We start from the raw sequence: 23,873 nt of genomic DNA on the forward strand, positions 1-23,873 counted from the left end.
AAATAAAGTAGAAGAAGCAGAGACAACTCTAATAGAAAAGAATTGAATAACTGAAAAGAGACACAAATGGGTGAAAAGGGGCAAAAAAGAAATGACAAAAACAGGTTTAAAGGGGCAAAATAAGTGTCTACAAATGGCAGACAAAAGTTACAAAAATGGGTAAAGATGGCAAAAAAAAAAAAGGTGGCAAAAGATGGGTAAAAAGTGGCAAAAATTGTCCAAAGTAGCAAAATAGGAAGAAAATGATAAAAATGGGTGAAGGTGGCAATTTAGAGTGACTAATACAGGTCATAAGTGGTGGGAAAGGGAGAAACTGGCTAAAAGTAGCAAAAGATAGTGAGGCAAAAAGAGGCAGAAAGTGGCAGAAATAATTTAAAAGAGGCAATAAGAGGGGACAAGTGGCTTTAAACAGCAGAAAAAGGTTGCAAAAACAGGTAAAGATAGCTAAAAAAGGTGGCCAAGATATTGTGCAAAAAACAGCAAAAATTGGTTCAGACTGGCAAATTAGAAAGAAAACTAACACTGGGTAAAGATAGTAAAATAAAGCGGCTAATACAGGACATAAGTGGAAAAAAGGCCAGGAAATTGAGAAATTGGTTAAAAGTAGCAAAGGATGGGCAAATAGTGGCTTATAAGGGTTAAAAGTGGCAAAAAAAGTGGCAGGTCGAGTGGTTTAAGGCGCTACCCATGTGTGCGGGTGGCCCTGGTTCAAGTCCAACCTGTGACCCTTTACCACTTGTCTCTCCCCACACTCATTCCTGTTTCCAAGTCTATCCACTGTCCTTGCTCTATCAAATAAAAGCATGAAAAGGCCCAAAAATAAGTTTAATAAAAAAAAAAAGTGGCAAATGTGGACAAAAGTGGCAGAAATGGTTTAAATGAGGCAATCAGAGGGGTTAAAGTGTCTACAAATGGCAGAAAAAAGTTTCAGAAAAGGTTAAAATGGCAAAAAAAGGTGGCAAAGCTATAGGCAAAAAGCAGCAAAAATTGGTTCAGAGTGGCTTAATAGGAAGAAAACTATAAAAATGGGTGGAAGTGGCAAAAATGAGAGGCAAATACAGGCCAGAAGTGTCAGAAAACAGAAAAATTGCCAAAAAAGGCCAGAAAAGGGAGAAGATTGGTTAAAAGTGACAAATATGGGCAAAAAAGTAACTAAAAGGGTTAAAAGTGGCAAAAAGAAGCCGCAAATGTGGGCAAATAGTGCAAAAAAGTGTCACTTTGTTTAAAAAGTGGCAATAAAGGGTTAAATTGCCAACAATGGGCTCAGAGTTGAAAGAAAAATGTCAAAAAGTGGAAAAATTGGTAAAATTGGCAAAAAGATGTGGTAAAATGAACCAAATGTGGCAAAAAAAAAAAAAAAAGTTTGAAAAAGTGGCAAGCATAAATGAAAAAGTGTCATGAATTAATAACACCAATATCAGAACCCAATAATAGGCTGACACTGTTTTAAGATAAGCTAAAATAATTCTTTATTGATCCCCAGAGGGGAAATTCAGCTCCAGAATGAGATATATGTTACCCACGATACTATTGATCCAGAACACATGCACAGATCTCATCAATAACCATATCTAGGGAGGACCCGCTCTCTGGGTTTTCAGGGGCCCGGCCAGTTCTGTGGACAAGCCTGCCTGCAGTATCCCTGTGGTTTTAGGTGCAGAGAGAGAGGTTTGCACACGGAAAAGCTAAAGTAACTTTATCATTCCAGCCTAAAACTGAGCCGTTGTTTCAGAAATAATATCTGGTGGCCTGGTAGTGAAAGTTTAAACTTGGAGAGACTTCTAACAGCTGAAGGCAGCAGATATCTAACATGAACATCCCTCTGTCTCTGGAGGGTAAACGTCTGCTCTGGCCTCGACCGGTCCAAACATGGTGCAGACTGTTAAGCGTCTGCTGTTCAGCTGAATGTGACGGCCAATTACAGCGGAGAGGAAGAGGGAGAGCTCTGCTGACCGCGGTGCCGTCAGGGTTGGCCGAACTCGTCTTCAACTGTCAGCATGAGATTAAACCTCAGAAACAACGGAGCAGTTAGACCCTCAGCTGGAAAATAATGCTACACAGTTGTTCCTTTACTTTCAGATATCTCAGCTCAAAGACAGCTGAAGTGAAATGATTTAGACAGATAAACACTACTGTCAACATGAATGCATTCATTTAAATAAATCACACTTTGGTTCATCCACATCTATTACACCAGCATGGCTTCATGGTAGAAGAGTCTGGGTACCGACCTTTCACTAATAGAAAACATTTGGAGCATCATAAAATAGATAAATTGGAACTGTACATCTTTAGTGGAGGACACCCTCCTAAAAAACGTAGTTTTCCTCCCATCTGCAGAGAGCATAAATAGAGACTGTAGTAAATAAGCGTGAGTAATTTTCTGGGGTTCTGAGCTGGTTTTCTGGGTCAGACCTCTCAGCTGCTCTGATTTAACTCCGCTCAATGAGCATTAAATTGGTAAACAAACATTAGAGCTGAATCAGGTTTTCATTCATGATTAACACATTTACTCACAGCTCAGCACCGTCACCCAAAACTCTGTTTGAATATTACTGAACTGTTTTCTCACTGTGTCAACAGCATAATCCCTGCCTGGATTGTCTTCAATGACAACAAAGCATTTTTAGGGGATTATAAGCAATTGTATGTCTCCACAGCAGCTGAACCTTAACATACAGAAAGGTCATGAATGGACACAGTTTTGCATTTCCCTTTAATTATATCTGAGGAAACCCAAATATGATACCACACTGTGGGAGGTTTATTCATATGACATTAACAGTACAATAAGACTGAGTTCCTCCTGAGGTAATTAAGTCAGTGTGAATAATACAGAAACACAGTGTAAATTATATACCCCTAAACCCAGTAATGGCCCTTATAATGGCTCTCACAACTCAACTGTGTGGACCGATGAAGAGCAAAATGCCAGAACTTCAGTAGAGTTGACAGGCTAGAAACCTCCTTCACTAATGATGAAGACTGAAAAGAGTGGATACACAGAGAAGCTGGATTCTGACAGCTCCAAATCAGGCTTTTTGACCCTTTCACTGATTTTATAAATGCTTTATTGTCAATATATTTGGGCTTTTTTCTTTTTTTTTAATAAAACAAAAAAACATCTTTAATGCCGAAGTGAAAACAGATTTCCAGAAAGTAATGCCAATTAAATGCCAACTGGGGCAAGAAATCACACAATTAGTGAAAAGGGGGTTCCCTGAGTGCAGTGAATGTGTCTCAAGTGGTAGTAAAGAGACACCTGTGTCTGAAATTCCTGGCTACCATTACATCATGAAGACAAAAGAACACTCCAGGAAACTCAGAGAAGAGTTTATTGAAGAGTATAAGTCAGGGGATGGATACAAAAACATTTCCAGTTCTTTGGTCTGATGAGATGTAGAGGGCGGTTTTTGTCCGCCAGAAAAAACACCAAACACTACACATCACCACAAACACGCCATCCTCACTGAGAAGCACAAAATTGGCAGCATCATGCTGTGGGGATGCTTCTTGGTTATCCGCCCTGAAAGGCTTGTGAAGAAAGAGGATAAAATGAATGCGGCAAAATATTGGAGAATCCTGGAGGACAATCTTATTCATTCCACAGGAGAACTACGGCTTGGGAGAAGATTTGTTTTCTAGCACGACAATGAGCTGAAAACCAGACCTCGTTCCAATCAGACTTGCAGCTGGACTTGAAAAGGGCTGTTTATGCCCTATACTGACTTGATGGGGGGTGACTATTAATGCAGTCACTTATTTTACTTTCTACATTTTTATTTAAATTACATTTTTGTAAGGAAATCTGATTTTACTTTGACATTAAATTTTTTTGGCTTTTTTTTCTGTCAAAAAAGTTCAATTATATTGTCCATGTTTAATTTATAAAATCAATAAAATGGTAAAACATCCAATACTTTTACAGACACTGTAATCCATTCTTTGAGTTTGTGTCAGATTGAGGCTTGTATCATTGAAAAACATGATGTTAGTTACTGAGTGATTAAATCTTCAAATTTATACCCAGAGAATATACACAGATTTAAATCACACAGGGAACAATGTGTAGCTAGAACGATGTTCATCCTTAAATGACTCGTGGTGTTACATAAGTTGGTTCAATGAAAATACAAGTTAAATAATTTAAAATTAGAATTTCGAAAAACTTAAGCCCAGTCTATGGATGATTCATTTTGACACTAAAGGACAATGTGTTGGCTCTAGAAGGTATATAAATAAAGTTTGACTGATTGGTCATCATTTCTGAAGGTCTTATAGGAAGTTTCCCTGACTTCTGTTAAAAGTTACAAAACTGTGAATCAACACGTACCTCCTGCTCAGACAGATTCCCGTTGAGCCCCTCTTGGTCCGGGTTGTCCCAGGTGGAGATGTAGTTGTCGGTCAGAGCATCCCACACGCTGTCAAACATGAAACAAACACAAATGTAAGTCAGACCAACCTTTAGACATCAAACCCCTCGCATCTAGCATCTTATCTACCCTTCACTCTACAGGCTGCAGGCTATTTCAGGCTGCCGTATCCACACACGGTGAAGTTAGACGGTTATATAACAGCATTAGACTACAGATGGCTGTGTTGTCTTGTCCCCTGGTTAAAATCACGTCCACTCAGCCATGTCTTCAGCAGCCTACAACTCAGTCAATATTTCAAGAGGGTGACTTCAGTCAATGCACAGAGCTGGAGGCTGCAGAGGAACAATGCTCAACAGAATAAAAAAACAGAGTAAACGGTATCCTTACAGAGATTTAGATAAAGCTTCTCACATCATTGTGCAGTCGGTGTCTGACTGAAGCCGCCGAGGCGTCCGTCTGAGGAGGAATGACATAGAAACAGCCTCCTTTGTGTTTGTTCTCCTCCTCTCTGAGGTTGTCTCAGGCCTGCTGCCCGGCTCCCGGTGGCACTGCCCACAGCCAGCACACAGAGGACACATTCAGCTCACAGCTTACCTCACCAGCAGTCTGCATGTGGCTGGAGCACGCTGTGGTACATCAACAACAGCCAAGATTCATTTAACCCTGAGATAGAGGGCAAGCAAACATGCTGCTTCCTGTTTGGATGAACATGGCAGCCCTAAGCAGACATCCAGACATTTAAGTTACTATTAAATTAAACAAAGCTTTCCTGCTAACTCTGACACTTTCATGGATGGTAAGGGCGACCCTACAGTACGACCAGGACTGTCCTGCTTTGACAGGAGCTTTCCTGTTTTCATGCTCTATGCCTGAGTCCCAACAAATATCTTTAAAACGCTGATATATCTCGGTTTGAATTTCCCATCCCTGATTTAATAAAGTACAAAAATAATGTACCATGTTTGCTCCATGCATGCCATTTAATGGCACTGCCAATACTGTGGTTGTTTTAAGCAATAAAAAAGGATCACTAATGCAACACAAGTCAAAGGTTAACACTGATTTGTCTGCATGTGTTGACAAATCCTGGTGTAGGAATGCTATAGCTAGCTCAGCTTTCCGTACTGATAGGACCTGCTGCCAAACATCAGCTAGGATAAGAAAGTCTGTCAGTTTCTAAAGAACTCCAGGAGAAGTACAGCATACGACAGAAAGCACAGCATATGCCTTATTCGCATGGGACTAGTATTACTTTGGGACCCCTGGCAATTTCTAATAATCAAGCAGGACGTCTGTGTTTTGAGTTCAAGGTGTGCTCACTTGGTGGTATCTAGTGGGGTCTGTGATACAATCTCCACGCAGGGGTCAATCCCATTTCTACCCCTTAGCCCTTCCCCTTCCCCTTGAAACAGAGTAGAAAAGGGTGGGGGTAAAAAGTTTCCCTTAAGAAACAAGATGCCACACTGATAAAAGTATTTAGCCCAGTCTACTTAGAAAAACCTAGGCAAATTTACTTACATTTTCAAGTTGATTCAACAAGACTAATCTTTGTTTAAATTAATGTTTTCTTTGAAATACATACAATTTCCATTATTCCCAGCTTGTAAAAATGACTAATGCTTTTAATGCAGTCTAACACAATAATATGAAGAGTATAATTTACCAGTGGTATTCATTAGAAACACCTGTAACAATGCTTGCAAAGAGAGTGCATTTCTTTCCACACTTCAATTTTCCCTCATCACTGAAATTATCAGAGAACGATTAAAATTTGCGATCACAAAAGTAAGTCAGGCAGTCAAACTCATTTTCAGGAAGTCCTCTTTTCACTCATGGTGCAAAAGTGTTGACCATCAAAATCAACGATAATTCATCAGAAAGATAAACAGCAGTGATCTCTGTACAACATTCAACATCTAAACTCACCTGATCACATTTAAACACATCTAAACACATAGAAACACTCTGCCCCAGGGCATCATGGGAAAATCGTGCCTACATATCCCCTTATCTCTGCTTCTGAACATGTTATGCAACATTTCCACGACAGAAACCTGATTTGTCTGTTTAAGAATTAAACTGACTATATATTTCCAATTATTAGATGTAATTTAAACCGCCTGCTTTAAATTAGATAAATATGGACTCATTTTAAAGACAGTTTTTAAATAATCTAATCAGCACACAGCCCAGTCTGCCTCCATCACTGTGTTTGGTCATCTGGACAGCATGTTACTAATCCGTCCTGCTGTGTTTGCTGGCCCGCAGCCACGGACAGGAAAACATTTAATATTCAGCCTCACCATCAGCTGACTCAGATCTGCTTTAAAAATCAGGCGACTGCAGGGATTATCGTCAGAAAGAGAGTGAGGGGGACTGTTTTCAACCAAACAGCAGATTTACATACTGATGCTCAACTTCAGAATTCTTTCTGCATGTCCCAGCCCAGCGGAGCTGTATGAGTCTGTTTTAATGTGGCTGAAGGTGGTTAAATATCCTGTGAATGAGAAAAACTTGAGTTGAATTCACCGCTTGGATGGTTAGAGTTGGACTGGAGTGAGGAGGATGAACAATGAGACGTTCATGTGACAAAAGCTGAGAGGAGGTGGGGAACATTGTGTGTGTTTGACTCACAATATCTCTACTGTCGCCCTACAAGAGCCACGGTGTTTCAGTGCTTCAGTTTCTACAATAACAGGCAGATTTATTGTAGTATTGTGCTCCATTAATGATTTCTTCTACAACACAGATTAATGCTGTTTGAAAAATCACACGATCCCCCCTCTCGGCCTCTCCTCTCACACCTACGGACTATTTATAGCTTGATTCATCCTCACACCGTGTGACAGGGAGTGAGTGTTTCCGCTCCAGACGCTGTGAGGAGGAGGAGGAGGAGGAGGCAGAGCTGAAGCACAGTGAGGCGTACGATACTGCACGTTGAATAATTCAGCAAACAGACGGAGAGCGGGGCTGTGGAGGGTGCGGTCATGACGCTGGGTGACTCCTTGTTTGGGATGTTGTGGTCTGAGTGTGAGGAAATGTTTTATTTTTGTCACGGGTGACGTTCTGGGCTGCAGAGTGTTGAAACTGAGGCTGGAAAACGACATTATTGGCAGAAAAACACGAGTGAGACACCATCAAACGAACTGAAAGAGCATCTGAAAGGGCATTTTATGCGACATCCCATTATGTCACCATACTGACTGTCTTTTTATCTTTTTACTCTTCTCCTTATAGTGAAAAATGTGCATTACAAATCCAAAATGCATGCACTTTGCTTAGAGATGCAAACAAGACAACCTGCAATTGCAAACACATCCCAGCACACTCTCCCCCTGAGACCTTGCAGTTCATTTGTATTCCCTGCAGGGGGCATGATGCTGATGATTTAATTTCTTCTCCACCCTATTCATCATAGTCCTGCTGTCTTAAAAGGAACGTTCTGGATTTTTTAGAGCTCTATTTCAATATTTTGTCCTAAAAAATATTTGGCTTCATTTTGGAGTTAAAGTAAAGTTTTTTTGAGGTAGAAAGGGAGAAAGACAGACAAATCAATACAGTGTATATAAAAAGTAATCACCTCATTGAATGTTTTACCCTTTATTGATTTTGGTGAATACAATTTAGCTATTTTGACAAAAAAATAAAACATTAAACCCTCTTTAAGGTTAAAAGTGAAAACAGATTTCTACAAAGCAATGCCAATTTGATAAATACATGTAAAATAAAATAAGTACATATTGGTGAGCTGGTGCTAGTAGTCTCACAATTAGTGAAATGGGGATCACCTGAGTGCAGTGAATGTGTCTCAAGTGACTGTAGTATAAAGTCACCTGTGTCTGGAAGATCCAGTCACTGGTTAATCAGTGTTCCTGGCTACCATTACACCATGGAGACAAAAGAACACTATGTAACTCAGAGAAAACATATGCAAGGTGCTAAACATCCCCCAGAGTTCAGTTAAATCCACCATCAAGAAATGAAGGAATATGGCACTTGTGTAAATCTGCCTTGATCAGGCCGTCCTCACAAAGAAGGAGACAACTGAGAGAGTCCACCAAGACAGCTATGACTACTCAGAAGGAGTTCCAAGCTTCAGCAGCTGAGATGGGAGAGACTCTGCAGATAACAACTGTTGGCCGGGTTCTTCACCAGTCAGAGCTTTACGAGAGAGTGGCAAAGAGAAAGACACGGGTGAAGAAAACTCAGATTCAGTCTGGACAAGAGTTCACCAGAAGGCATGTGGGAGACTCCATGGTCAAGAGGGAGAAAGTTCTTTGGTCTGATGAAACCAAAATGGAGCTTTTTGGCCATCAGACAAGACGCCAAACACTGACATCACAACAAACACACCATCCCCACTGTGGAGCACGCTGGTGGCAGCATCATTATGTGGGGATGCCTCTATGCAGTCAGTTGTGAGGGTAGAGGGCAAAATTAATGTGGGAAAATATTGGAAAATCCTGGAGGATAATCTTATTCAGTCAGCAGGGGAACTACGGCTTGGGAGAAGATTTATTTCCCACATAGCCAATGACCCAAAGCATACAGAGAAAGCTAGACAGAAATGGTTTAAAGACAACAAGATGTTTGTTCTGGAGTGGCCGAGTCAAAGCCTCAACCTCAATCAATAAATCAAAAAAATCAATTTTAATTTAATTGACATTACTATGTATAAATCTGTTTTCAACTTGACATATAAGAGGTTTGAATGTAATTTCTAAGCTAGAAAGCCAAACTATAATCACCATGGCTGATTTATAAAATCAATAAAAGGGAAAAACATCCATGGGGGTGAATACTTCATTTCCAATGTAGTTGTAAGAGTGGTAAAATTTGAATGAAACAGTCTTTTATAAAATTATTGACCATTTAGTCAGTCAAATCAGCAACCCAGCCCTGGTATGTGTAAATGTGTGTGTAGTTTTTAAAAGTCACAGCGCCAACTACTGGCCTGGCATCTTAACAACAATATTTTTAATTCCTTCTCTGGTGGATCAGCGTAAAAGTGGCCTAAAGCTGTCCTCTTCCTTTCTGTGGTTGTCTATAGAATACCATTTGAAATAATCCGTTGAATGAACACTAAATGGATGATAGTTGGAGCTCTTCTCTAAACTACTACGGCATTTATACTCACTCTTCGTCCTGCAGCCTCTCCTCGTCCTCCTGGTTGTGCGTCTGGTTCCGTATGGGGGCCAAGTTCTCCGTCTTGGTGTTGTAATTGTGGAAGCAGACGTTGAGCTTCTCGTCGAACTCGTTGACCAGGTCCTCCATCGACTTGAAGCTCATCATCTCAGAGAAGTTCTCTAGCTCGGAGAAGTCCTCACGGGTGATGGAGGCCAGGGGGACGGTGGTGGTGGAGGAGGTGTTGGTGGAGTAAGAGGAGTGGTTCAGGGAGTCCTGATCGTCCATACGACAGGGCCGCAGGTCCTCGAACTCCTCGTCCAAACACACCAGAGGGGCTTCCATGGTAACCCCTGTCTGTGGATCTCAGAGTCCTGAACACAGAGAGGTGAGGACAGAAAGGTTAAATAAAGAGGTGTATACTTCACTACTCTTCTAACATGTGGACCAGAACAGTGCAACGAGGGAAATTTCTATTAATTTCATTCCGAAATTCAATTTTCCGGCCCCAAAAAACTGATTACATTCAGGAATGAGGAGAGGAAAAGAAACGCCCTGGGTTTTTAGGGTATCTTTTGCCTTTAGATCGTTATATCTTAATTAAATCAACCCCAAAATGATCAGGATCATAACAGTTTCATCAGGAATGGCTTAATTTTTTATCTGATTTTCACAGAAATCCTAACCTGACATGCCGGATGGATTTGTTGCACACATCCATCTTGTAATCCTTCAATAGACAGCATTTGGGAAAGGGCAGTGCCTTTGAAAAAAAAAACTTGGAGTGTAATTGGGTAAACGTTCTGTCTGTCACATCTGTACGGGCCAATCAGAGCAACAAGACACACGATGTTGTAGCCGCTAACGAGGAGTAAACTCCATAGAGAACTGCACAACACGAATCATAGCGACTGTAGACATGTCAGTACACGACTTTTGTTGATTTTGAAAAGAAAACAACTCACTGCTGTTCTTTTTTCTTCTTTTAGTGAAGAAATGTCGTCCAGTTCTGATAAAACTGGCGCTTTAGCAGCATCCACGCTAATGTCTCCCACCATAATTGCACTGGTCTCTTGCTGCTGCTTGCTTACCTCAGGCCTCTGCCGCACCTGAAAGTTCTTCCCCTCTTTCAAAATATTTTAACTGCTCTCTTTGTGGCTGGCTGATTTTTAGGCCTGGGACTGATCTTCAGGTAATGCTGAAGAAACGTTACACGTTGAAAGAAAATACAAATACTAATGCAGTATTATGTTAATTAGACAAAAATATTTGTTTCATTTGAGTTTATTTGAAAGTTTGGCCCCCAGAGTGTCTGTGAAGTCAAAATCTGGTGCTTGCACAAATGAAGTTAATGACCTCTATCAGAGTTTCAGCCAAAAGCCACTTTTATCATCATCATTTAAGAATGAAAAATTGTGTAAATGAAAAAATGTAACCCAAAAATGTTAAATTGGGTTGCTACTGCTGTTTTCTAAACTACTGACTTAAAGTCATTTTCAGAGAGCGGTCTGATTCAGTTTTTTATTTGCATTTCAGTTATCAGAGGTTTAAAGGGCCTGTAAATAGCCCAGGGGTCTCATTTTCAAAATTAAGTATGCGCATCTCACACAAAGTTTTTGATCTCTGAAACAGAGCTGGCAGTAAAACGCGTCAAACTGGGACTCACACGTACGAAGGTTTTAGAGGCAGAGGGAAAGTGGCAAAACGTAGGGTGAGGTGGTGAACTATAAGCCTGTTTGCATGTTAATGCATCTGAAATAATTAATTTCACGAATACAAACTTTATTTCACAATCCACATCATAATCAGTTTCATTTTGCATGCCTTGTTAGCCATATTTTACTTTCTTCTTCTCTTTCTAATATGAGTGATGTGTTGCTTTTTGAGATCTTTTAGCCTACTTCACTTTGTCAGACAGGCTCTATTTAAGAGATTTCTGGATTCAACAGGTCTGACAGTAATCAGTCCTGGATGTGGATGGTGAAATTAAACTTAGATTTTCAAAAAACATGATTAATCACAGTTAATTCATGATTATAACAAGAGGGGCAATTACTGTTTCATATAAGACAAGGTAGGTCTGGATTGATTTTCCCCTAAAAAAAAATCATCATTTAGAAAAAGCATTTTATATTAACTCAGGTTATCTTTGTCTAATACAACATTTTGTTTTATGATCCGAAACATTTAAGTGTGACAAATATGCAATAAATAAATAAATGTATAAAAACTGGAAGGAGGAAAATAGCACTGTATAATCCTTCAATGTCCAGGGCTGGTTTTATTGGCAGAGTTCAGTGATTTTTTTTTATCAAAGATTAACTAAAGTAGACTTTGTAAATTTGTGATTTTTATTTGGTTAAATACTGAAGTTTTTTCTGGGCTGACGTGTGCCTTAAGGCTCTGCTTTTTGTACTGGAAATCAGGTCCTTAATAATGCCAGGAAACTTGATTTATGACCACATCCACAGTCCACTAAGTCTTTAGTAAACAGCATGGATCTACGTCAGATCCAAATATCCCTCATTAAAGCAGGTATTGGTCTGTTTCCCACCTGTTTCTGTCTTTACTCCTTCTAGTAGCAGTCATGTTTCAGCCCTCTCTGCCTCTGTGGATTTGGTTGATTTAGTTTCCTGGCTCAGCAGCCAATCGCCAGAGAAGAGACGGACATTAGTGAATCAATCAGCAAATCCTGCACACCTGAGGTCATCAGGACTTAGTCTAATTAAGTAGCTTCCATTCCCTCTCTTCTTATGAATGTCTCATGATAATATGTGGTCCAGACTTTTTTAGCAGCAGTACTGTGGTACTAATGCTGCAAACATACTGACTACAGTCAGCACCATGTTTCACCTCCTGAACACAAACAACAGACCCAGTTCTGCTCCTAACAGCTTCAGGCCCTTGCACTCTTGGACCTCTAACAGCACTTTGAGGAAAACCTCAGAGCCTTTAAATGGTCTCATTTGGCTCCATGAAAACAAAGATGGCATCAGATAAAATACCACAATCAAGGTTTCAGTACGGCAGAGTAAAACCACATGCTATAGACCGCTCCATGGCTATGTAGACTTCTAATAAAGCGTCTCTGATTAAAAGAAGCCGATCAGACAAAGCACAAACCTGCATGTCTGTCCCCATCTGTTAGACCTGAATAATTTCCCTGAAGGATTTATCTGGCCTTTCTTAAATCATTCCTGTCTCACCTCATGTGGACTGGCACCGTGCTGTCTAGACTAAAAGAGATGGAGGTGGATGTGCCAGAAGGGGACCACGTCCCAAAGGGGACCAAACCAGTTGGCTGTACTGGTAAACCACAGTTAATTACCATCATCTACTGGGATTTAAATGATGAGGTTTTTCACATTTCTAGGACAGGAAGTGATTCATGACAGTATGGGTAATTCAGCTGCTGTCCTCAGCTTTTTTTATGGATTTCATGATAGATATGTGGGCGAAAAGAATTGATTGCTTCATGTAATTGTGTCATTAATGGTGTTATTTCATTAGGATGCACATTTAGATGGATGGACATGTCTGTCAGTCTTCATAGAGATGCATACTGTACACCAGTGCTTAATAATCACAGTTTTCTGAGGTCATTTTAACAACAGTGACAAAGCTGACAGAACATTTAGCCTTCTGGTATTACCCTTCTACTATAGAAAAAGTCTGGTCCTCTACAAAGTAATGTTTATTAAGTGAATATATGTAATGTAAATAAATGCATGAATATTCACCTCCTTTAGAGTGACTGACATAATTCAACAGAGGTCCAGCCAGTTAGCGCTAGTAGTCTCACAATAAGGGAAATGAGGATCACCTGAATGCACTGAATGTGTCTCATGTGGTTATAATAAAGAGATACCTGTGTCTGTAATTCCTGCTACCATTACACCACTTAGACAAAAGAACACTTCAAACAACTCAGAGAAAGGGCTATTTTGATTGTTACACGTAAACCTCAGCCTGTTAACTCTCCTGTTTTCTCTATCAGCTGTACATTTAAGCACGATATGCAGCCGATGGAGGAGACAGGAGCGTTTACTGGCTGAGGTTTCCATGTTAAAATCTTGGAAAGATAGATGTAGGCCGAATAATTTCCAAGAAGCAGATAAATTTGAGAAAAGGGAAATAGAAACATTGCTTTTAAAAGGCTCTGCTTTTTCCAGCTGCACTTATAAGCAGTACATGCCAAAAAAATATGAGATAATACATGAGAAAGTAGAACAGGGGTCATTAACTACACTTGTACAAGGGGCAGATTCTGTCTTGATTTTGTCAACCTTTCAAATTAAGTAAAATTAAATAAATATTTTGGTCCAAATAACACATTTTTGTTTTAATACTTATACTTTCTTTCAAAATGTAAGTTATTTTTAAGCATCAACAGAGAAACCATTGTCTATTAAAATATTTCAGCTACATATTTCTAGAAAAACACTTCAGGTTTAATCTAGACTGGACTGCTAAGTACAGGTTTATCTTGCATCATATTTACTTGTTATAACTGACAGATGGATTTTTGCAACAAAAATAGATTTAACATTATTTCTGATAAATCTGTTGCATTCTTGATCATTCAGGGGTTGATTTGATAGCTGCAGGGGTGTAAATATAAAAACCAAAACTTCTTTTTTCCTCCCCACATACTCTGAATAGTCATAGTTTGGTGGCCTGAGCTCCCAGCTCCCAGCTCCCAGCTGATGATCACCACTGTAGGAGCTAGATAATAAATTATTCCCAGCAGATACTCCAGTATAACAAGTCTGATCTAGCAGAGCATTAATGTGTTTATATGTGGGGTAAAATTTTGGTGATTACAAGCGATTATCAGGATGACCAGGATCAGGATCACCATGACTTTATCCAACAAATTTGATGTTTATAGCCTTTTAAAACAAGATTTCCCTTTTTCACAATCTGTTTGCAGCATTCTAAAACCAGCTGTCTGAGACTTAATAAGCTGAATGTTAGGCAACTACATCAGACAGCTTCAATCAAACTGCTGCAACTGTCACAAGTGACGTTCTTAAACCGTCTCGTCACAGTAAGATTCTTTGGTCTGTGCTTTAGGGAAAAATGTTAAAATTATGATGCTAAAACATATATTACAGACATAGAGTATATACAAACTAGAATGGCCGTCTGAGGCGGCAGACCCATGCCTAAGGAGCGCCACCGAGGAACTCACGCTCCCATTGATTACTATGGTGTTCAAAATTTCGAAGTCCAAGAAAAACCGAACAGGTGTGCACATCATCACCAAAATCTAATCAATTCTTCCCTGTCACTATCCCAATATTCCCTGAAAGTTTGGAGAAGATACGACTTTCCGTTCTCGAGTTATCTTGTACACATACAAACAAACAAACAAAGATACGGCACCCTTTACATAACCCCCTGCCGATTTCATCGGCGTGGGTAATAAAACATAACTATGTCACTGAATTCTATGTTCAAGCAAAACTAACCAGAAGTCAATGATTTTTGGTTGCTCATTTGAGTTCAGGAATCCTTCCTCTGGCTCTATAACCTTGCAAAACAGATGGATACTCCCGTTTGCTTGTTTCTCACTGGCAAATCCATCTTGCAAAGCTCCCATCTGAACCGTTTAGGCCCGGTTAGAAAGTGACCGGACCAATCAGTGACGAGGGGCAGTACTTTCAGGTGCAGCAGAGTCGTGATGTAAACAAGCAGCAGCAAGAGCTGGTGCAGTTATGGAGGAAGAGATCAGCGTCAATGCTGCTAAAGCACCAGTTTTATCAGAACTTGACAACATTTCTTCGTTAAAAGAAGAGCAAAGAACAGCAGTGAGTTGTTTTCAAAAACGACAAAAGTCAAGTACTCACATGTCTACATTTGCCATGTTTCACGTTATTCCTCAGTAGCTGCGCATGCACAGCTCAATAGCGGCTACATCACATGTTTTAATGCTCTGATTGGCCAGTAGAGATGTGACAGACAGAACGTTCATCCAATCACATGTCAAGTTTTTTTCAAAGCCTCTGCCTTTTGGCAAACGTTTTGAAGCTTTTGAAGCTTTCCCAGATGGATGTGTTTCACACATCCATCTGGTGTGTCAGGTTACTGGCTCTAAGGGTGCCCAGTTGTTTCGTACCGTGCCACAGCCAGATTCCCCCCACGTCCCCCCTGCTGGCTTGCTTTCACACTAGCAACATTTATCTGTACCCGGGCCCACTTGCGTCCGGTCCAAAAAAATGAAGCCAATGCAGAAGTGCAAAAAATTGCTATACTGCGAGTGTCCACTTGAGGCTGGCTGCAGGAACACTGTAAGTCCCTTCTGCACACATGTTAAACAGCCGGTTTTGACACTAGAAATAAACTGGTTTACATCCTGGTTCAAAACACCAAATGTGGCTCATTAGCTAGTGTCTTATTGTGCTCCTACTGTACGGGGGGTGAATTTTTTTGTACCACAATCATTTGGCTTATATTTAGGATGAAAGCTGACTGACAGATAGCTTGGCAGGCAGAGGCTCCGTTTCTGTCAACCAGAGTGCTAGCTAGCAGGCTGACAGGAAGTCACACTTAGGGGCAGGCAGTTAGGTTGATCCAAAGTTCGGTTGCGACCGAGATTTCAATATGGAAGCGTCCACGGATTGGCTTCAAAAGCCGTATGAGTCCGCCTATTGTAAGCAGACGACTGACGTCACACAGGGTTTGTCCAGTTCTTTCTACAGTCTATGGTATGAACTCAGTCTGATACAGCAGGTTGCAGAAACAGGTAGCTGGTTTACAAACCTGCCAAGGAGGAGAAAGAAGAATGACCTGAGCGAAGATTATTTTGTTTTAACCCAACAAAAACGTCCATCCTGCCAACATGGATGATATGTAGTAATTTTTTAAGATGTCAATGATTCTCTTCATATCTGCACATCTACGTGCAGCTCAGAGGGTTAAATGGGCTCAAACTGTGTGGATACAGCTGTTTTTGAGGTGATAGGAGGCTTTGCATCTCTTCTCACTGGGTCCAACTAGTGTTCATCTGTCAGGTGAGTCACAACAGACAATTGTTGACTTGATTCTGATGATTTTCACCAATTATTGAGAAAAAAATGTGAACAAACTGCCATGCTGGGGAAAGAAATTAAGTTTTTACAATGCTGTCATATAGCTGATACGACACTGTCCCGTGTCCAGGCACGGTCGCATTCACATTTCATCCAAAACATGCCAGAGTCCACTTGAACTGCGCCCAAGACTACTTCCCCAATTGGGTCCGGTGCGGTTTGATTGCATTCACACTGACCAAAACAAACCAGACTTTGGGCTCAAGTGCACTTGGATCCAGGATAGGGCCCCTAGCGTGAAAGCCACCTTAAAGACTGTGAACTTTGTGATTGAGAAAAAATCAAAAGAAGAGTCCAATTTCCAAAATCCTGGAAAATTTTAGAACAATGACAATAACAGGATGGAGTGTTTTTTCACCTACAGTGTTTATTAGATAGCCACTAGAGAAACATCAGGATGGTTTATTAAATTAGTACTATCATAAGTCCATGTTTGGTTCCTGGTCTCTTTCTATCAATAATGGTATCTTCTTGTAAGCCTCTTTTCCCTCAGCATATTATTTAAGCATAGGGCAATAACAACATTAAATCAAATAAAAAAACACAGAGTATAAGGTCGACAAATGTCCTGACGCACTTCCTTAGAGCTCAGACTCCCATCAGTGAGAGTAAAATGAAATCTTATTTATAAATCAGCAGAATTATATAGGTGTAAATCTACAACTACAGCATGAGCAAACACTGTAAAGGCTTTAATGCTGCAGTCAGGCCCTGAGGTGAAGTTGTGCCTCGGTCAGACCGTCTGACGCAGTGTAATTACAGAAGTGAGGCCTAAATTTCATCCTGCGTGCTGTGCTGGACCGTGGCCTGGTCTAAGTGAGTGAACACAGAGGAGTGCATTTAAAAAACAAGCCTGAGCGAGCCGCTTCCTCTCCTCTTCACAGCACTCAGCAAAGTGCTGCTCCTTCGCTGCCGGATATACAGAGTTTTTACTACAGAGCTCATCCGCTCTCCTCAGCTCTGTCCTCTCCAAGGATGTTTCTCTTTTTAATGCATTTTGTTCTTCTAATTTCTTCACTGATGAAAGGATGTTGAACAAATCCTCAGAGCAGAGAATAAATCGCTGTTCTTTGTGACAGTGAGTGACGGCAGCATCTGTCAGAGGAGCCAATTAAGATCATTTGGTCTGCTTTAAAAGGAAGAGGAGCAGACGCTAACCTTGCTACAGGGACTCTCTGCTGCTCAACCCGTGACTGAAATTTGGCAGGGTGGAAATTCACAAATTCACAGAGACAACTCCCCAGTCAGGCAGGAGCTGCTCCTCCTGGGCTGGTGGGAAACAAGGGAGGGTCATTCCAGCAAAGACATAGTCTGAAAATCCCTGCGATACTTCAGCAAAGTTAACCTGCCCCACAAGCTCCGGCTTCACATGTAAATAAACACATACACCTTCATTAGTCTTTAAACACTCTAAATGATAGCAGACTGATGCAGCACAGAGAGGAGAAGACAGTGATGTATTACAATAAACCACAGATGGACCAGGGTGCACATCTTTGTACATTAGCTTAATGCTAAAACATAATGGATATTGCCATTAACAGGCTAGCAGATGTAGCTTATGGTCTTGCAGATTTTATCTTAAGAGGCAATATATGCCACAGGAGGCTTTTACTTTGGAAAGCACAAACTGGAAGTGTACTCATAGTATATCTATCTTTTCTCTAACTGGTTGTACCGATGCGGAAACTTCAGACACATTTGATTAAACAGACACATTTAAGCTCAGGAATTTCATCAGGTTAATCAAAAAACAGATTGTAAACACAATTCACCAATATGGATGCACATATGTGCTACAATAAGGCAAATACGTCTCTATATTTACCAGTTTCCTGTCTGTTTTGGTTTATAACAATGCATGGTGCATGGGAAAGATAGGCGAGCCCTCTATTCTCTAGATCAGTGGAGATCGAGTCAAAAGCTTAAGGCACACTGTATCTATTTCCATGCAAAATAGCCTTTTTAATTCTTGTTGAGTCAGGAACACTCTTGGCGTACATTTTATTGCAAGATGGATTAACAGTTTTACTTTGCAGAGAAGACTCTACTCAAAATATGCTACCTAGGTTAGTCAGTCAGCATGCTTTGAATTTCCAGGGGCTGCACAGCAAGAAATCCCCAGTTGGGTAGATACGTCTATGTCAATGTGTACTGAATACAGTAAAATAAGTTAAAAAATGATTAATCCATAGTAGCATGAATCTGAATATGAGGGTGCAACAAACTTCATCCTATAAAGGAGGAGGCTGGGGTGGAGGAGGTTAGGCTTTGCCAGCAGCAGCAGCAGTGTGGTGCATCAGCATTAATGCAAGCAGAGATTAGTGAGAAGTGTGTCATATTTAAATGCACCCCTGTGTCGACAGAAAGAGTTGTGATTGTATGTGGGAGCTGGGAGGTGATAATTGGGATCATCTGTCTGTCAGCTGATCATAACTGGGCGTACGACTACCATGTCCTGCATGAACTAATGCTAGGCTTGATTATAGTATCTTCAGCCGTTGTCCAGTTAAATTAATGATGCACTGTTAGACAAGGCACACCTATACTTGCCTCAGGGCACACCAGTGTGCTTTGCCACACCATTTGAGAACCAGTGCTCTAGATTTTCTGTGTGTGAGCCGTGCCTCACACACGGCAGTCTGAGAGCCCTGACTTGTTAACGTGCAAACAAAGTGAAAATCAAGCTGATGATGCCAGTCTGAAATGGTCATTAGTGGTGGCCTGCAAACAAGATTGGGTTGGCCAACCTCTAGCTGTAGTACCACATTTCAACCAGGAACTGGTGGAAACAACTGAATAAACATACATTTTTTGGATGTGTTAAAGGTTGTGTTAAATCATTTGCATTTTTATGAATTACTGCCATTTGGATTTTTAAAAATCCTGCTCCATCCCTGATGGAAACTCCTGTAATATTCCTTTAACCCCTTAAAGCCTGATTATTTAAGTAACGGCTAGAAAATTCTCATTTTTTGGAACTGAAATGTGCACCTATCCTTCTACTGAAACCCGAAAAAGGGAAAATTACCTTATAATTTCCCTTTTTTGTATCACATTTGATACAATAGGCATTTTTGTCAACTGACAATCCACCAGAGGGCATTTTATCACTTATTTGATTGTATTCTAAAGGTTTTTAAGTAATTTTTTGATGATGTTGATTAGACAGAGTTCTCATAAAAGTGTGTCAAATATGACACAACAGGTTTTAAGTGGTTAAATATGAACTGACCCTGATCATGTTTTTTGGTGTAGCCCATAGGCTTTCAGGTGGAGTTTTTCACAAACTCCAAGCAGCTTTCACATGTTTTGCACTGAGGAGAGACTTCTGTCTAGCCACTCTGCCATAAAGCCCGAATCAGTGGAGGGCTGCAGTGATGATTGTCCTTCTGGAGCTTTGTCCCATCTCTACACAGGATCTCTGGAGCTCAGTCAGAGACCATCAGGTTCTTGCTAAGGCCCTCCTCCCCTGACTGCTCAGTTTGGCCAGACGACTAGCTCTTTGAGGAGTCCTGGTTGAGCCAAACTTCTTCCATTTGAGAATTATGGAGGCCACTGTGCTCTTGGGAACCTTCAGTGCTGCAGAAATGTTTTTGTAGCCTTCCCCAGATCTGTGCCTGTCAACAATCCTGTCTCTGAGCCCTTAGGCAGTTTCTTTGACCTCATGGCTTGGTTTTTGCTCTGATATCATCGTCAGCTGTGAGACCTTCTATAGAGTGGTGTTTGCTTTTCCAGATCATGTCCAATCAGGTTAATTTAGCACAGGTGGACTCCAGTCAAGGTGTAGAAACATCTCAGCAAAGATCAGAGAAATTGGAGGAACCTGAGCTTCATTTACAGTGTTTTTGCAAAGGTTTGAATTCTCATGTCATTATGATTTAAGTTGTTTTTTAACAAAACTTTAAAAAGTCCGTTTTAACTTTTTCAGTATGGGGCACTGATTGTAGATTAATGAGAGAAAATGAATCTACATCAGGCTGAAACATAACTATTTTTTTTTTAAAGTGAAAGTGGTCTGAATACTTCCTGAATGAACTGTATATACAATATTTAGTAGTGTGGTTGTTCAGTTTGGGTCCAAATCGCCAGGTTTGCATTCAAAGTATTGAAACTATTCATTTCACTCAGAAGTCTATATGTCAGCTGACCTCTACTGCAGATGAGTTTTACTGTCAATCAGAGCCACACTGTTTAGCTTTATAACACTCAAATCCTGCTGGGGGAATTGTATTTGGAAGTATCCTCTCCTCCCTTTTTATCTAGATCCCACATTTCTGAACAGCATACTAAATCTTTTTTTGGTTTTAGTCTGTAAAGATTTAGTTTTGGCAAGTCTTGGTCTAGTCTTTCTAATGGAAAAAGGCTGTCGAAGAACATTTCTAGTCATAGTTTTAGTTGATGAAACTAACACTGGTGTAAGCCATCATAAATACAGCCCTAGAAACACATGACTGGGTAATTTGCTGTCCTCAGAAATTGCAAACTCCTGATCACTGACTAATTTACATGAATTCACTGGCAGTATTTGGAAACATGAGTTAAAGTGGCTAACCTGACATGGCAGATAGACTGTTTCATATTTCCATTGCACGGATATATTTCACATTTGTCTGGGAAAGCTCCCATACAAAGTGCTTGGTAAAGGAAGGACTTTTTTAAATGATTCTCAGGAGATGATTGGATGAAAGTTCTGTATGTCACATTCATTACAGTCCAATCAGAGTGACAAGACAAAATGAAGTAGTAGCTAAGCAGGTGCAGTCATAGTTTATGAACAGTGGAGCTTGTTGGTGGATAAAACTCATGCTGAGGCCGGTCGGGAGAGAAAAGGAAAAACATCATCTCCTTCATGAAAGACTCTCAGTGCTGTTCTTTGCTCATGTGTGACCCAGCTTTGATGAAAGTGCAGCTACTCTAATGCTACAATCCTTACAGACTGAAGTTTTGCAGGATGGTTTTGCTCAGTGACGGAGTCTGGCTAGTCCATCGGATGCAAGGTTAGCAAACTCATGCTCATTATCTAAATTGCAGAAATGTGTTGGCAACGTTTGGAAAAATGGACGGTATTGGTTGAAATAGAAAAAACCCTCACTCCTTTCTAAATGTTGCCAACATATCCAGGCAGTTTAGACAGTGTTTTCTCGCTTTTTAGGTTAAAAATGTGACTAAAGATCACTAAGTTTTTGTCATTTTTGATACCAATAATCATTGAAACAGTGTAGATCTGATTATTTTGAAAGACAAGTCATATGTCAGATATAAATGATGCAGCCTGTCGGAGTTTCTCTGCAATTTTTGACTGTTATAAATGAAAATTTGACCAATATTAAGTGTTTAGGACTTTCGTTTTTGTTGTAAACAGGTTTTAGTTTGGTTTGATTTTTACTTTAATCATATCAGTTTGTTATTCTGATATTGTGACAACCATTTGTTATTTTTTTACTTAAAGAAATACAGATATAAGTCTTATGTGAGGCCATTTAGCTAAAAAAAACATAGGTGTAAGTAATGGTCCACATTGCCCAGCCCTAGATGATAGTATTGTTTTGCCATGCGGGCTGAATTTCTGCCCCGTGTTTGTTTAGGATGTGTGTCAGCCGTTTTTTGTGTATGTGACCTTCACTCGGTGTTGTGTGGGGGTCCCAGGTGCTTCTCCAGCATGCAGGTATGAAACGAGCCAATCAGAATAGCCCATCAGAGGTCATTTAATGCAATGGAGACACCATATTTTACTGTGGGAGGGATGAACATGACTACATCATCGATCACGCTGCTGATTTTTTTAGGATTTTTTTCTGTTTTGAGCCTCCTAGCAGGGATTTAGTCATATTTCTATTAAAGAACACATTATAAATAAGATTTAAATGCATTTTTGTATGATTATTTTCAAGGCTGCCGTGGGGGAAATGAAACCAAGCTGGTGCATGTCATCAGCTCATCACAGGGAGAAAAAAAGAGGAGAGTGGGGGAGGGAGAGACGAGCAGCGAGGAGGAGAGATGGAGGAAACCATGGTTACAAGGCGAGGATGGAGGAAGATGCTGCGCAGGGAGGAAAGGAGCAGGAGGGATGAAAACAGGCTGATACAGGAGGAAGACAGATTACCTGACAGAGACGTGGGGTTGTTGTCAAGGCTCGGTTTGTTCAGGATCAGCTCAGACCAGGAGAGTCTGTTCCTTCAGCTGTAAAAGCCGCAGATGAGCAGGTGAACCTTCATTCATCCCAGATATGAAGGAGAGGAAAGAGAAGAAGAGGGAGGTGAAGATGGCAGCGTGCTCCGAGCTTTGGCGTGTGTCCCTTCCCTCACCCGTTAGCCCACAGCCTCCCTGATGCGTCCTCCCACAGCCCGTTGTTTTCCAATCAATAGGCAGCAGCTCAGAGCGCAGCGAGCCTGCGCACTGTGACGATATCTGCTCCCCCCTCCCTCCCTTTTCTTCTCTGCTCACTATCCTGGCTTTCTCCCTTTGTCCCTGCCTCCTTCCCCCTCCTCCTAGAAGCATTAATTCCCCAATATTCATGAGGAAAGCAGGAGGAGGAGAGGACTGGGGGAAGGAGATGTGGAGAAAGGTAACACATTGTTTATTTGTCTGAATCCTTCCTGCTCCTTTTGTCTGCTCCACCACTTTGACATAGACATTAAAAAGCAACATAAACATCCCTCTATGCAGCCTGAAATACCAGCTGTAGAGATGGAGTAATGTGAAGAACAAATAAACTACTACAGTTGGAATCAAGCTTTTGTCTGCTCCCTTTTTAACCTTCTTACTGCAGCCTTTCTGCCTTTAAAACAACAGAACAGTGAATGTCAGAAAACAAATTTCACATTCACAAATGAATTAAATACTAAACTCAAAGCAGAGGAGGAACCACCTAGTCCATTAAAAAAGTAGAATTAAAATAGAAAATACCTTAAAAAAAAGCCTTTATTGAATGGCTAATGACCAGATCAGACCACATGATGTTTTTGTCTATTACAATGGCACCCAGTCAGACGGTGCAACAAAAACCCAATCCTGTCTAAGCCAACAGCCGTGTAGTAAAAGTCGAGTTAACTTCCACTAGTCATGACTAAATCCACAGGAGAAGGGAATATGCCAATAAACAACAAGATGTACAACCCCAATTCCAAGAAAGTTGAGATGCTGTGTTCACTCAGATTTGGCTGGGCCCCGAAAAACCCAGAGACCAGGCCCTCCCCGTTCTGATCTATTGATGATATCAGTGTTTATGTGTTAGATCAGTAGCGATGGTGCCGGCTAACAGTTCCCTTATTTTAGG

At 40.7% G+C, this 23,873-nt stretch overlaps 1 protein-coding gene across 1 annotated transcript in view; it reads right to left on the reverse strand.

The window, feature by feature from the left end:
• The window catches only part of fez1 (fasciculation and elongation protein zeta 1 (zygin I)), a 38,271-nt gene extending 15,333 nt beyond the window's left edge, over positions 1–22,938 (reverse strand). The window contains exons 1-3 of the mRNA XM_041801636.1: positions 22,701–22,938; positions 9,514–9,874; positions 4,334–4,421 (exon numbers count right to left, since the gene is read on the reverse strand). Of these exons, the coding sequence (XP_041657570.1) occupies positions 4,334–4,421; positions 9,514–9,845 (420 nt within the window). The 5' untranslated portion in view covers positions 9,846–9,874; positions 22,701–22,938. The remainder of the gene's footprint in view (positions 1–4,333; positions 4,422–9,513; positions 9,875–22,700) is intronic.
• Positions 22,939–23,873: the final 935 nt, after the last annotated feature.

Source organism: Cheilinus undulatus, linkage group 12, assembly GCF_018320785.1.
Source record: "Cheilinus undulatus linkage group 12, ASM1832078v1, whole genome shotgun sequence".
Classification (NCBI taxonomy): domain Eukaryota; kingdom Metazoa; phylum Chordata; class Actinopteri; order Labriformes; family Labridae; genus Cheilinus; species Cheilinus undulatus.